General features: G+C 50.9%; 1 protein-coding gene across 2 annotated transcripts in view; it reads left to right on the top strand.

The window, feature by feature from the left end:
- Nucleotides 1-15,046, top strand: part of IL21R (interleukin 21 receptor) — a 43,915-nt gene that overhangs the window by 19,572 nt on the left and 9,297 nt on the right. For both annotated transcript variants that reach the window (XM_077828012.1, XM_077828011.1), the window contains exons 3-8: nt 2,113-2,218; nt 9,204-9,409; nt 10,268-10,419; nt 11,733-11,910; nt 13,190-13,277; nt 14,347-14,431. In XM_077828012.1, coding sequence (XP_077684138.1) covers nt 2,113-2,218; nt 9,204-9,409; nt 10,268-10,419; nt 11,733-11,910; nt 13,190-13,277; nt 14,347-14,431 — 815 coding nt within the window. The remainder of the gene's footprint in view (nt 1-2,112; nt 2,219-9,203; nt 9,410-10,267; nt 10,420-11,732; nt 11,911-13,189; nt 13,278-14,346; nt 14,432-15,046) is intronic.

The following is a 15,046-nucleotide window of genomic DNA, read 5'->3' as shown; positions in this document are numbered from 1 at the left end:
CCGGCTGGGGAGGCTACCCCCGACCCCTCCCCTGCTGTCCCCCCTCCCCCACAGCCACGCTGCTGCGGAGGCAGCGGGGCTGCGAGTTCCTGCCGCTCCGAGCGGCATGGTAAGGGAGCGGTGGCGATGCCTGCACGGTGGTGAGGGGGTTGGTTAGGGAGTCCCGGGGGGCAGTCAGGGGACAGGAAGCAGTTGGATGGGGTGCAGGTTCTGGGGTGGGGCGGTTAGGGAACGGGGGGGTTGGATAGGGCGTGAGAGTCCTGGGGGGCCTGTCGGGGGCCGGGGGGGGTAGTCAGGGGACAGGGAGCAGGGGGGCTTGATAGGGGGTGGGATCTCGGGGGGGGCAGTTTGGGGCAGGTGGTCCTGGGAGGGGGCAGTCAGGGGCAAGGAACGGGGGGGTCGGATGGGTCAGAGAATCTGAGGGGGGCAGTCAGGAGGCAGGAAGTGGGAGGGGGAAAATAGGGGGCGGGCACCAGGCTGTTTGGGGGGCACAGGCTTCCTTACCTGGCCCTCCGTACAGTTTTGCACCCCAATGTGGCCCTCAGGCCAAAAAGTTTGCCCACCCCTGTTATACAGAGAGTCCATAAAACTGCAGTAACAGCAGTGGCTAAACCCACCTTCTGAGTGACTCATAGTGGGACACATGATAAGAACGCCCCTAGCTCCAGTCCTGAGGCCACTGAAGGAGGAGAGGATCTTACTGGGGCCACAGTCTCAACATCTGCCCTTGTGTAATGGGAATTTTGCTTCTTTCAAACAGGAACAGGGCTGTAGGCGGAAGAGATCAAATTAGCTTAGAGTCTTCTCCACCATCTGACTGTGGGCATGATCCTGAGGGATTTCACCATCATACACTTGTGTTTCCTGCAGCAGCTTCATTATTCTTTATGTTTTTATATTTATTTATTCTTTTTTTATATATATTCATAATATTTATGTATTTGTTCTGTGGTAGCACCCAAAAGCCCTAATCAGATCAGGGCCCCCTTGAGCTGGGGGGCTGTACAATGTACGCGCTGGTTATTGCTAAGTTAGCACAGACTACTAAACTTTTTACCTTTTCCTTAGCACTCTCAGCACTACACATGGCTGAGGTTCACAACACTGCTTTAGTCCTTTATTGAAATCTCTCTTCCCTGCATCACCCCATGGAGATATTGTCTAGGCGTCATGCTCAGGACTACTCAGGATCCAATACTCTCATAACAATACCTTTCAAATGCTAACATCTGACCAGAATGCTCCGCAGAATAATGTACTGCAGCATCAAATGCTGCTATAGGTCAGTTTTCAACTACAACTCAGAGCACTAACAAACCTCAGCATGTAATTTCTTGACATTTTTCTCCCCTATGTTAGAAACTTGTTTCAGTTATCTATTTAAAGGTTTATAAATCTATGCCTATCATTTTGGCATCTCGACATCTTACACAGATTATAACAAATACAAAATTAAAATATCTTTGTGCCAGGATTACAGAAAAAGATTTTTCCAAACCTCTGGAGCCAGATATGAAAATAAACTAACAATGCAGTTGCTCAGCTGTCAAAAATCATTAACAGAGAGAACTGAAAAAAATACGTGATTAAAAGATTTTTTCCTACAAAATAAAAATCTTGGAAATGCTTGATACAAAAACCATTAAAAGAATGGTACAGTTGCAAATTAAAGTGTTCAAAAGTTAGGTAATGCCAGAATTGTGCATGATACAGTCATTACATGGTCATAGCCAATCTGTGTACTAAGTAAGTCAGGGCTGTTGCAGAAATAATAGCATGTAACTAAAGAGTGTATCATGATGTGTACATAAAAGGGGGCAGAGATAAGGTTGCACATTCAACCATAATTTGGGCATTTCCTGACTTTTCAGCGCTTCACTTGCAACCTTAATGTTCTTTCATGGGATATTATTAAAAACAGCTCTGGCTTACAATGGTTTACTGCCTGGGAAGCCTCAATAGACATGAAGCACTGTGTATTGAGGTGAACTGGCACCGAGAGCAATCTGGGTCGTGCTGCTGTGCCACGTGCCCTGTTGAGGGCTGAGTGTGGTGACACGAAGTGCAGTTTGGTCTGAGCTGGTGCATTATTCTCTCTCCCTGAACTTACAGCTACATGTTGTGAAGATCTCCTTTGTTCTGTGGACTATGTAAAAACTCTGACGTGTATCCAGAAAACTGACCTCAGTGAGACTTTGTATAATCTCACTGCAACTTGGTATGTATTAATAAGTAAAGAACAATGATGAAATTAGCTGTGATTTGCCGGAGACTAGAGTGTTGTTCTCCTTCCCAGGGCTAAGGCAGAGCTCTCTGTCTCTCTCGCTCTCTCTCAGTGCCTCGCTCACTCATGCTCTCCAGCTCTCCCACTCCGACACCAGCTGCCGGCCAACTGCCCAGTTAACAAAGAGAGGGGAGTTCATGGTTCCTGGCTTCCATAACAGGGCTGTATTGCCCTCCCACCCACAGCCATACTGACTCTGCTCTCTTCCTTGCTTCATTTCCTCTCCCCCACCCTGAAAGCTTCTCTGTCTCCTCAGGGTTGAGGCTGGATCTGTTGCTGTTTAACAATGGAATTACATGCATCTGGAGCAGAACATTAGGACTCAGCCATCTTGTTCACTACATTAATAAAACTACTGCCCACTACTTGCCAGCATGTGGGTTTATTTCTGGGCAGATCTGTGACCTTGTGCCTCCCCTGCTACTGTAACCCTTGACCCTTCTCTGTCTTTGCATCCTATGAGAGCTCACTTATAGAAATTTCCCTGAATGAAAGAGACTACACAGCTCATCTATAGCCAGTATAGTAACCTATAACACCCCATTGACTTTGAAATGTCCTAGCTCCCCTTATGCACCGACACCTCGGTGCTGTTTTATGCTACCTGTAGTCACAAGATTTTTCTCATAACTCTGCTTAGAGCTGAGTAAATAGAAGGAAAAGTTTTTCTGCAAATATTTATTTGAATACAGAAGTGAATTTCCATTTGAAAACCTAATTGCGTCCCTTTTACTTTTCATGAACTTCTCTGCTAACTCATTTAGTTATGTGCTGTGTGACGGGGCAAGGCCAGATGGCTATAGAAAAGTAGTGGGAGATAGATATATTAGCTCCAGGCTAAACAAATCCCTGGTACCAGGTTAAGTGAAATGGCAGCTGCTCCAGGTCACTTAAGACACCTGGGGCCAATTAAGAACTTTCCAGAAGGCAGGGAGAAGGCTAGGTTGACTGGGACACCTGAAGCCAATCAGGGGCTGGCTGAAACTAGTTAAAAGCCTCCCAGTCAGTCAGGTGGGTGTGCATGTCAGGAGCTGTGGGAGGAAGTTGTGCTGTTGGAGAGGCTGAGTAGTACACACCATGTCAGGCACAAGGAAGGAGGCCCTGAGGTAAGGGTGAAGTGGAGCTTGAGGAAGTGAGGGCTGCTGTGGGGGAAGTAGCCCAGGGAATTGTACATGTCATGTTTCTAAAAGGTCAGCTAGCATAGCTGATACTGTTAGGGTCTCTGGGCTGGAGCCCGGAGTAGAGGGTGGGCCCGGGCTCCCCCCCCCCACCTTTGCCCCATGATTAATCACTGAGACTGGGAGACAACAGAGACTGTGCAAGGAAGGATAACTTCTCCTCACCTCCCTCGCTGGCTTATGATGAAAATGGCTCAGTACACTGTGACCCTTGTCTCTAGAGAGAGAAGGGTTACGTGCAGGGTCACGGTGAGCCTCTGAGGAAACACGGGACCGCCAGGAAACACGGGACCCACGGAGGCAAGGACAGAGCTTTGTCACAACTGGTGTCAGGAGTGGGAATTCGTTCACAGCATGGCGGAAGAAAGAGGTTTAAAAAGAAAGTGCACTGGGGTTTTGGATTTTTTTGTTTGTTTGTTTGCTTTGTACCACAATGGAGGAGGTGGTCAGAGCTCTGCTACAAGCCACGGCAGCCCAGCAGGAGGCCACCCGGGTTCAGGCAATGGCACAACAGGAGTCTATGTGGCTATAGCAGGAAATCAATCAATTATTGATGACCCAGACGACCCAAGATCGTGCCCTCTTGAGAGAGGTGGTGGACCAGATCCTCACCACCCAGGCCCAGGGGTCCAACAGGACGCAAACCCTGAGGGCCACTGGTTGTCTGCTAAAGATGACGTCAGGAGATGACGTAGAGGCATATCTCCTCTCATGCGAAAGGACTGCTCAGCATGAGGCGTGGCCCCAGCATCAGTGGGCCAGCATTCTCGCCCCTTTTTTGTGTGGAGCAGCCCAGAAGGCCTACTTTGACTTGCCTGCCACGGATGCCACTGACTATACCCATCTGAAGGCAGAGATCCTAGCACGATCAGGGGTAACGGCAGCGGTAAGGGCCCAGAGGTTCCATGAGTGGAAATACCAGGAGAACAAACCCCTGAGGTCACAGCTATTCAACCTCATACACCTCGCGTGGAAGTGGTTACAGCCCGAGGTGTGCAGACCAGAGGAGATTTTGGAGATCCTGGTCATCGACCATTACATGCGGGGACTGCCGCCAGATCTCCACAAATGGGTAGGCCAGAACGATCCGTCCACGTACGACAAGATGATCACACTGGTAGAAAGACAGATGACAGCCAGGGAACTGACCTGACTACCCAAGGAAGGCCCCTTTCGAAGCAAGCACCCGACCCCAACCCTGGAAGGTTGGGCAGCCAAATCCCCAGGGAGTCCTAGGAGGAAGAAGGGGGAGGGGCTGAAAAACAGCGGGGACCCCAGAAGGAAGAGATTGGCCTGAGTGGGGGGAACCCCAGGACTAAACCCCCTAACCCCCGGGATAGGGGAGTGATTAAAAGCAATTATAGATGTTATGCATGTGGGGAGTGGGGACACATAGCAGCACAGTGTCCCAGCACCGAGGAGCCTATGCAATGTAACTTGGGGGATTGGGAGGTCCCATGCTCCCTCGCAGGGGTCGCATTAGCCCTGCATAATTACACCAGGCCACTGAGGATAAATGGAGCAGAGACTACAGCGCTTGTGGACTCGGGGAGTGCGATCACCCTCATATTGGGTAAGGTGGTAAAAAGTAGTCAGCTGCTACAAGCGAAATGCGTGGCAGTGACGTGCGTGCACGGGGCCGTGAGCCATTACCCCACCATCCCAGTGGAGACAGAGGTTCAGGGAAACCCCATTGAGGTGACTGTGGGCGTAGTTCCTATACTCCCATATCCTGTGGTCATTGGGAGGGACTATCCAGGGTTGATAATTTACTCCCCCCGGAGAGGCTGGAGGGAGGTGGGGACCCTGAGGTGAGCGATTCGTCACCGGGGGAATGTCAACTCCCGAAGTTTGCTGAGATTTCTCAGGATCTGTTCTCAGCCCCCCCAAAAGACCCGGAAGACAAAAAAAGAGCGGAAGGCCACGAAGGCCTTGGGAACCCGGATCCTGACCCAGGGCCAGAAGACCTCCCTAGTAGGCAAATGGATGCGAGCAGCCAACAGAGAAACTTCCACTACAGAAGGTGAGCCAGAAGCTGCCCCCAGCCATGACGGCGGCGAGCCGTTGGAAGAAGCAGAACCCGGCCCCTGGGAGCTTGGCAGGTTAGTCCCGGGAGAGAGACTTTTGGGCGGGACCAGGTGGAGGACCCCAGATATGATAATGCCAGGAAAGAGATTGATGGGATACCCGTGGATGAGAAGGTCTGGGGTCCCGGACCTTACTTTATAGTGAACAAAGATCTCCTGTACCGCGTGGTGCAAATGCAGGAGCAAGAGATACAACAACTTCTGGTGCCACGAAAACATCAAAAAGCCATATTGAATCTCGCCCACAGTCACCTGTTTGGAGGACACCTAGGGGTAGAGAAAACCCAGGAACGGATCCTGCGGAGGTTCTTGTCAGGAGAACATGAAGATGTCCGGCGATACTGCACCTCTTGTCCAGAGTGTCAGTTACACAGCCCTCGCCTGCACTTGCGGGCTCCTTTGATACCTCTTCCAATAATAGAGGTTCCTTTCGAACGGATAGCCATGGATCTGGTAGGGTCCCTAGAGAAGACAGCTCGGGGCCACCAACATGTGCTTGTTGTACTAGACTATGCAACCCGGAAGGTGTTTCCCTGCGCAACACAGCTTCCAAGACAATAGCTAAGGAGCTAGTACAGATCTTTGCCCGGGTTGGGCTACCCAAGGAGATATTGACTGATCAAGGGACACCTTTCATGTCCAAGTTGATGAAAGATCTCTGTTCATTGCTCCATGTACAAGCCCTACAGACCTCTGTATCCCACCCGCAAACAGATGGCCTTGCGGAAAGGTTCAATAGGACCCTCAAGGCCATGATCAGGGAAGTGGTGAGCTGGGATGGGAAAGATTGGGGTTCCCTATTGCCTTACCTCATGTTCGCCATCCGGGAGGTTCCGCAAGCCTCCACGGGTTTCTCTCCATTCGAACTCCTATATGGGCGCCACCCTCGGGGCACATTGGATGTAGCCAGAGAAGCCTGGGAAGAGGAGCCAAATCCCGGAAGGAACACAGTTGAGCATGTTTTACTGCAGATGAGAGATCGGATAGCCCGAGTTACACCCATTGTACAGGAACACTTGGAGAGAGCACAGGAGACCCAATGAACCCATTATAACCACCAAGCGAAGCTTCGACAGTTCCAACCAGGGGATCGGGTGATGGTACTGGTGCCCACAGCAGAAAGTAAACTGTTGGCCCAGTGGCAGGGACCCTACGAAATAATTGAAGCCGTGGGAGAGGTGAACTATAAGGTGCGGCAGCCAGGCTGCCGGAAATCGGAGCAAATTTACCACATCAATCTTCTAAAACCTTGGCATGATCGAGAGGCATGCTTAGTCATGCAGGAGACCCTTCCCCAGGAGGATAACTTACACGAGCAAGTGAGGATATCATCCGACTTGACGCCGATCCAAAAAATCGAGGCAGCTGACATGATTAATCGCAACCAAGATGTGTTCTCTACAAAACCAGGGCGGACAACTGAGACCTATCACCATATCCGCACGATCCCCGGAGCCAAGGTAACATTGAGACCCTACCGAATCCCAGCAGCCAAAAGAGAAGAAATCAAGGCCGAAGTAAAGAAAATGTTAGAATTTGGGGTTACTGAAGAATCTTACGGTCAGTGGTCCAGTCCCATTGTTCTAGTGCCTAAACCTGACGGTACCATGAGATTCGGTAATGACTTTCGCCGACTGAATGAAATATCCCAGTTTGATGCATACCCCATACCATGCATCAACGAACTGGTTGACCGACTGGGTCGTGCCCGATTCTTGACTACACTGGATCTGACAAAAGGGTACTGGCAGATTTCTCTGACCAAAGAAGCTAAAGAAAAGACAGCATTCTCCACCCCGGATGGGCTATTCCAGTATACCGTCCTCCCTTTTGGGCTACATGGGGCCCCAGCCACATTCCAGCACCTCATGGATAAGCTGCTGTGCCCCCATACTAGTTATGCAGCTGCATACCTAGATCATGTCATCATCCATACGCCAGACTGGGGAACCCACTTGGAGAAAGTTGAGGCAGTACTGCGCACCTTAAGTGGGCTGGCCCCACTGCTAATCCCGCTAAATGCGCCCTAGGGCTAGCAGAGGCTAGGTACCTGGGACATATTGTGGGAAGGGGCATAGTGAAGCCCCAAACGAATAAGCTAGAGGCAATTCAAAACTGGCCCCAGCCGACCCGAAAGAAGCAGGTCCGTGCATTCCTAGGCATGGTAGGCTACTACCAACGTTTTATTCCCCACTTCGCCACTAGGGCAAGTCCCCTAATGGACCTGGTGAAGGCCAGAGGTCCAGACATGGTAAAGTGGACCAACGCAGCAGAGGGGGCATTTACAGACCTTCGGACAGCCCTTTGTAATGACCCCGTACTCATAGCCCCAGACTTTAACAGGGAATTTATTTTACAAACAGACACTTCCGAGGTGGGGTTGGGAGCAGTTCTGTCGCAAATGGTGGAAGAAGAGGATCACCCAATCCTCTACCTAAGCAGAAAGCTTCTCCCAAGAGAACAGAAATACGCAGTAGTCGAGAGAGAATGCCTTGCTGTCAAATGGACTATGGAGACACTGCATTATTACCTCTTAGGCCGGCGATTTACTCTTGTGACGGACTATGCACCCCTCCAGTGGATGCAGCGGAATAAGGAAAAGAATGCAAGGGTCACCAGGTGGTTCTTATCCCGCCAACCATTCCAGTTCCACATATGGCACAGGGCTGGATGCCACCATGGCAACGCTGATGGTCTGTCACGAGCATACTGCCTGGCGTCCCAAGTTGCCCAACTCTATGGTGTTGAGCAGAGGAGGGGGATATGTGACGGGGCAAGGCCAGATGGCTATAGAAAAGTAGTGGGAGATAGATATATTAGCTCCAGGCTAAACAAATCCCTGGTACCAGGATAAGTGAAATGGCAGCTGCTCCAGGTCACTTAAGACACCTGGGGCCAATTAAGAATTTTCCAGAAGGCAGGGAGAAGGCTAGGTTGATTGGGACACCTGAAGCCAATCAGGGGCTGGCTGAAACTAGTTAAAAGCTTCCCAGTCAGTCAGGTGAGGGTGCATGTGAGGAGCTGTGGGAGGAAGTTGCGCTGTTGGAGAGGCTGAGTAGTACACACCATATCAGGCACAAGGAAGGAGGCCCTGAGGTAAGGGTGAAGTGGAGCTTGAGGAAGTGAGGGCTGCTGTGGAGGAAGTAGCCCAGGGAATTGTACATGTCATGTTTCTAAAAGGTCAGCTACCATAGCTGATACTATTAGGGTCCCTGGCTGGAGCCCGGAGTAGAGGGTGGGCCCGGGCTCCCCCCCACACCTTTGCCCCCTGATTAATCACTGAGACTGAGAGACAACAGAGACTGTGCAAGGAAGGATAACTTCTCCTCACCTCCCTCGCTGGCTTATGATGAAAATGGCTCAGTAGACTGTGACCCTTGTCTCTAGAGAGAGAAGGGATACGTACAGATATAGGTGTGAGGTTTTTTGCAGGAGTGGTGGGTGAAATTCTGTGGCCTGCGTTGTGCAGGAGGTCAGACTAGATGATCATAATGGTCCCTTCTGACCTAAATATCTATGAATCTATGAGGCTAGTGAAATCCGCCAGGAAACGCAGGATCCACGGAGGAAAGGACAGAGCTTTGTCACAGCTGTTAAACAAATCACAGCCCAGCCCCATTAAAACATGAATGGACGTATATTTGATTTTTAAAGGTTCCTTGAAGAAGAGATGAAAATTTCTGAGCACTTCTGCAATCTCCTCCAGTCGTCCAGAACTGCTACTCACACTCAGTACACATGCTCCATGGACCTGAAGGAATTCAATTCTGATGACAAGTTCAGAGTAGATGTAACAAAGCTAGCTGATGGGCAGTACACAACTTCCAAAGCATGCAGTGAATTTCTTCTGAGCAAGAATAGTAAGTACAAGAAATCATGAGCCTGGCTTTCAGTACTTAGATCCAGGTGCCTCTGGGCATATGTAGCTCTGAGTCTCCTATGAGTGCATAAAACAGCATCAAGGGCTTGCGCATGCCTGTTGCTAGGTAGGGGGCCTGCTGCATAAGGATACTAACCCACTGCCAAGGATGGAGTGGGTCCCTAGATAGCTCTTGTCCCTGGAGTATCAGGTGACTTGTTCCCACCTCAGATCTGCTCCAGATCCAAATAACTATGATGTTAGTTATTTAGCCAGAATCAGACGTGACAGTGAAGGATCACTTCCATTGAACATGTCACAAATATCCCCTGTACAGGACTGTAGCAGCCTTTCCAGTGGGAAATTAAAGAGCAACATGAAGTTATTGCCCTGTCTGGTGGCATAAAATATCCCTAGAATAATGCAGGCAGGGCCTCTCCCTCTTTCCTGAGTCACCTCTTGTACAGGGGAGTTAGTCTTCCTGATGGGAAGTTCAGGGTAGATTCTGGCATAGCTTATTCTGCCAGTTCACACAGCATGGTGCTGAACCCTGAATCCTGCAATAAGCCGTGAGGTTAATGGGTGCCCAACTAGATGCACAAAGGGCTGTAACCCACTGTTGGAGTCTCGGGATTCGGTTTATTCTGAAAATTAAACGTCAGGTAACAAGCGTCTAGATGAGTGTGAAAAAGATTACAGGAAAATGGACGACATTGCATGGCCATGAGTAATAAGTAATTGATGCTTTCAAAGACAATTCCAGTCCACTGCACCCAGACTGTGCACCTCTCCTCGGGGCTGGGAGGTCTCAGGATTGTAAAAATCGGCACAATTTGTCTTTCTGTGTTCCCACCCACAGTTAAACCGTATCCTCCGTTCAATCTGACTGCCGTGTTTTCAGATGGATATAATATCTCCTGGAAAACCATCTATCAGAACTCTCTCTATTACTATTTGGATGATGAGCTGGAATATGAACTGCGGTATAAGAAGAAGAGTGACACCTGGGCGGTAAGAGGGAAGCAAGGATACTCATGAAATTGCATGTGCCAGCAGAACACATGTTCAGGCATGAACCAAAGCAGGAGAAGCCCAGGAACTTGTAAAATAATAACCCTGAGCTCTCATGTGGGTGGGCGAGGAGAAGATGTCCTTGGGGTGTACGTGGTGTTTTCATTTGATTGTCTTGGCTGGAAACAGAACTAAGGTTGAAGCAGCATTTGGAGATCAGGCTAGTTTATCCTCGTGTTTGAGAGGCTCTGTCTTTTGTGGGCAAGACTTGTAGCTCACGCCTGTCCTACACCAGATGAATTGTACACCAGTCCAATGCTGCAGCCAGCCAAGGATTAGCCTCGGGGCTATTAGATCCTATGCAGAGATCCAGACCCTGGCTGCCTGGCTCCCCATCTGCCCTAGGTACTGCTAGGTACAGACATCTCCGATAAAGTTACTGCTTAAGGCAAATTGCACTCCAGACTGTGCTCCCCTGGAGAAACGGACAGGCTGCGTGCCCCTCTCCCTCAGCCAGAGGCATAGTTTGACTACTGTATTTGGGGGGGGGCAAAGAGGGGGTGAGGCTTTGTGGGGGATCTGGGTGCATGGGGGTGGAGCTCAGCAGGGGGGCTCTGGATGCAGGGGGTGAGGCTTGGCAGGGTGGCGATTCAGGTGGGGGAGCCCACAGTTGGGAGTTTCTGGGGGTGGGGGGGTCTGGCTGCATGGAGATTAGGCGAATGGGGGGCAACTCCCCATACAGGGACCCCTCCCCCTGCAACTGAGGAGTGATGGAGGTAGAAAGCAGCGTGGTGGGTACAAAGCTTCCTGGAGCCAGGAGAAGTTCTTGGGGGTAGGTCTGACCCAGCCCTGGTGGCTCCCTGCAGGGGAAGTCCCACCGCACTCTTCTCCTTTCTAGGATGTGTTCAGACCTGTCTAGCTACCAACAGTGCAACAGAACAGAGCATTTCAGAGGGAGCTGGGGGTCAAAGCATCGCCTTCTGCAAGGAACTAAGGAAGTGCTAACCCATCAGTGCTGGAATAAAGATAGATGGGATCGAAAAACCCAGACCTCGACACCTGCAAGACTTTGGATGCTTGCAAGCCAGATCTGTTTTGTGGGCTTAGGCCTGTCTCTAGTGAGATGTCATTGCTGTTCAGAGGGCAAAGCAACGGGATCAGATGGTTCTGAAAGGTTACAGTTTGTTGGTCTAATATTGAAACTGACACTTTCTTAGTCAGAAGCAGAACCTTTGCGGGTGCGGAGCGAGAGGGGGCTGGGAATGAACCCTCAACTTCTGCTAAAAGCTGCTGTGGTGTTTCACTTTGCACAGAATCAGAAGAGTAAAGTGATCCCAGAGGACAAGCGAAGCGTGGTGCTCCTGCCCCTGGAATTCCAGAGGGACACAGACTATGAGTTCCAGGTGCGAGCCAAGCCCCGCCCTGGCTCTGACTACCTTGGGGTTTGGAGTGAATGGAGTCCCCTGCTAACCCTGAAAACTGAACCTGAGGGTAAACAGAGCATCAGCCTCTCTTTGCCTTCCTGTCCTTGCTGCATCCTCCCCTGTCTGATGTTAGCGAACAGTTCCTGAAACTGTAGTTTATTAAAACAGGAGCCAGGACCATGGCTGCAGAGTCACAGCACAAAGCTCAGCCCATTGCGTTGTTCAGCCCTGGTCTCTGAGACTCATTGCCCTGGGTTTTAACATGCAGGTAGACATACCTTGGGAGGCACCATCACCTGAAGACAGAGCAGTGAGGGCTATTACCAGTTCTCTTTAAATGTTGGCCTTCCAGGATCCTGCTTGCTGATAATTTTCAGAAATCGGGACAGTCTGGGATGAGCAGGTTCCATTATTGGAGTTCAGGGTCCCACATTCAGATCTGGGTGTTGGGTTCGGGGAGCCTGCTTTCAGATTTGAGTTCAGGGCTCTGACTTTTATGACTGGGGAGTTTATATCCAGCTTTGACACTGAGGTTTGGTACAGCGATCTGGCATTCACATTATACAGCATGTGATTCTGACTCATGCATAGAGCTCATGCCAGTGCACTAAGCAACATAGGTAGCATATTTGGCCAAGTGGGTAGAGGGTGCTTCCACCAGTGCCTTGGGGGAATATTTCCTCAAGTTGTGCAGGGGGAGGGACTACGGCTATTGGCAAAGGACTTCCACCTGCCGGAGCTGGGCTCTCCCCTGAGGCATATGCCAAGGGTGCTTTCTGCTCTGTGTTGTAGGTTTATGTTGTAGCTCAGTCCATATGATGTCTTTGTGTCCCTCCCCCTGCACCCCAGGCCACTTGCCTGCCTCATCATCCAGGCCCTCTTTCCTTGCCTACTTCTGAAGCCCATGGAAGGTGTCCCAGGGAGGTGCTAATCAGACACAGCTGACCAATACCAGAACAGGGATCCTTGGCACACGGAGCTGCACGTTGAGTCCTGTGTCTCCTAACAGAAAGTGATCCAACAAAGTGTGATGTCCGCAGGATGCAACTCTGCCAAAGCTGTGGACAAACAGCCCAGGTTGCAATCAGATTCTGTGCTGCCCATACCCCTGCCATGGGAGCAATACCATCTGGGCTCCCAAGGAAGAAAAGAAATGCCTGACCCCAGCTCCAGAGAGCTGTGCCACCGGCCAGCACCTCAGAGCCCATAGGAAAAGATTTGGGGTGTACAAATCCCAGTGCTTTTCCACCCCTCTGTCCTTGACTTCTCCTGCTTTCTCTGGTATCTTTAGACAGAAGCCGAAATGCAGGGTAAGAACTGACTAATCCTACTTGGTTCTCCCTCAGAGAGCCCAGGAGTACGATGGCTGGTGTCGCTGCTCGCCTTTGCTCTGGTTGCTGTCTCCATCACAGTGTTTCTGGCCAGACACCAGAGGTAAGAACACACAGGGGGTGCTGGGAAATACTCTGCTCGGCATCTGCTCTATGTGACCGCCCAGTCCCAAGGTTTCTGACCCTTGTCAGTCCAAGTCAGCAGTTAACTAGCGACTGTTTGCACAGCGCTGTTCCTCTTCCCAGGAGGAGGGGAGGGGACTCCACTTTCATTAGTATCCCACCATGAAAGGCACAAAGACTCAGCCCTCTACTATGATCTCCTGGGTGAATAGGACTGGGGCAGTGCTTGGTGGGCTCACAGCCCTGTCTGTGCCCACAGCACGGCCCTTCCCAGAGAGATCTGCTGCTGCCTGGGGCAAGCGAGCTCCGGGGCCTCTGCTGTTAGCATGCTGACTCCTCGCCCTCTCCTTTCTGGTGGGACTCTGCCCTCTAGTGGAGCCCTGCTTCCAGTGACGCTCTGATGGGCTGGACTTTTCTCCTGCCCTCCTGAACTGGGAGCACAGCTAATTACTGCTTGTGTGAAACCCACAGCGCCTGGGGCGAGGTGAGATAGAGTCTCTAATGATCCAGACGGGGGAACCTGGGAGCAGAACCCAGACCGGGCAAAGTGCACCTGCTCCAAGCTCTTACGAACTCCCACCTCAGGCTGGGTGAAGGAAGGGTCCCTGGGCTTTGTAGCCTCCGGGGACCCTGGGCACTGGGCATTTCCAGGCCTGGGAGACCATGTGTAGGGTTGGGGGGCAAGGACCACAAAATTCTGGGGCAGAAGCTGGGAGCCTTTTTTCAAGACAAGCCTGGGGCCTGAGCATTTCAGGAGGGGGTGCTGAGCATTTTGGGAGGCAGGGCTCCTGGCTCACATTTTTGTTGGGCAGAGCCTGGAGATCACGCCAGTCGAAAACTCCATTAGCCTGGTCCATCCTGATATATAGGAGGATGGAGCATTATCCCGAGGGCAGATCCGTCCATTTTCTTAGCAGAACCCACTCAAGGGGAATTAGGCTCCCAACAAGGCCTGGGCAGGCGACTCCAGCTGCTCAATCCCAGATGCTTTGGCTTTGGACTGTGAAACATGCCTGACACTGAATCCTTGCTCTTGCTTTCTCTTCCAGCATATGGAAAAAGCTGGGGGTTTTCGTCCCAGATCCTGCTCCCTTTTTCAAACCACTTTATGTGGTACACAACGGAGATTTCAAGGTATAAATGGAACAAATCACGTCCACAAGCAGAGGGGCACACGGCAGAATTAAAACAAATGGCCCAGCTCCTTCACTCAGGCTAGGGCTTTCCAGAGGAAGCAATGGGAGGAGGAGTCTATTGCAAAAGAATGTCAAGTGACACTTGGGTGCAGGTTTGAATTGTGTCTGCCTGTGGAAAGAGCAGGCCTGCTGGCCAGCTTTGGGGGCTATGGAGAGAATAATTTGGGGGAGTCTTTAGCTCTGCACTTTCATTTTCAGTCTTCAAATTCTTGGCCACTTTGTCATTGTACCCCCGTGGAGCACCTTTTACTGCAGTAACACAGCAGATTCACTCACAACCCTTGGGGAGCTAAACCAGCTCTGCACAGCCTCTCCCTGCTGCTTTGTGTTTGGGCCTCTATGTTTGCACTGCACCGGAATATGGCTCTTGTGCTGCACCTTAATATCATAAAGATGTTACACCCAGGACATAGCTGGCCAAGCACTCTCTTGTATACCCAGTAGCCATCTGAGTGCTTTATGAGGTGCAGTCTAGGACCACTCTCATTCCAGTCTTCTGCTTATGCCAGGAACCCAGTGTTAGCCCTTGCAATCCCCTCTAGGAGATCTTTTA

Source organism: Eretmochelys imbricata, chromosome 10 (assembly GCF_965152235.1).
Source record: "Eretmochelys imbricata isolate rEreImb1 chromosome 10, rEreImb1.hap1, whole genome shotgun sequence".
Classification (NCBI taxonomy): domain Eukaryota; kingdom Metazoa; phylum Chordata; order Testudines; family Cheloniidae; genus Eretmochelys; species Eretmochelys imbricata.
Note: the sequence above shows the minus strand (reverse complement) of the source record. Positions and strands in the feature narration are given on the sequence as shown.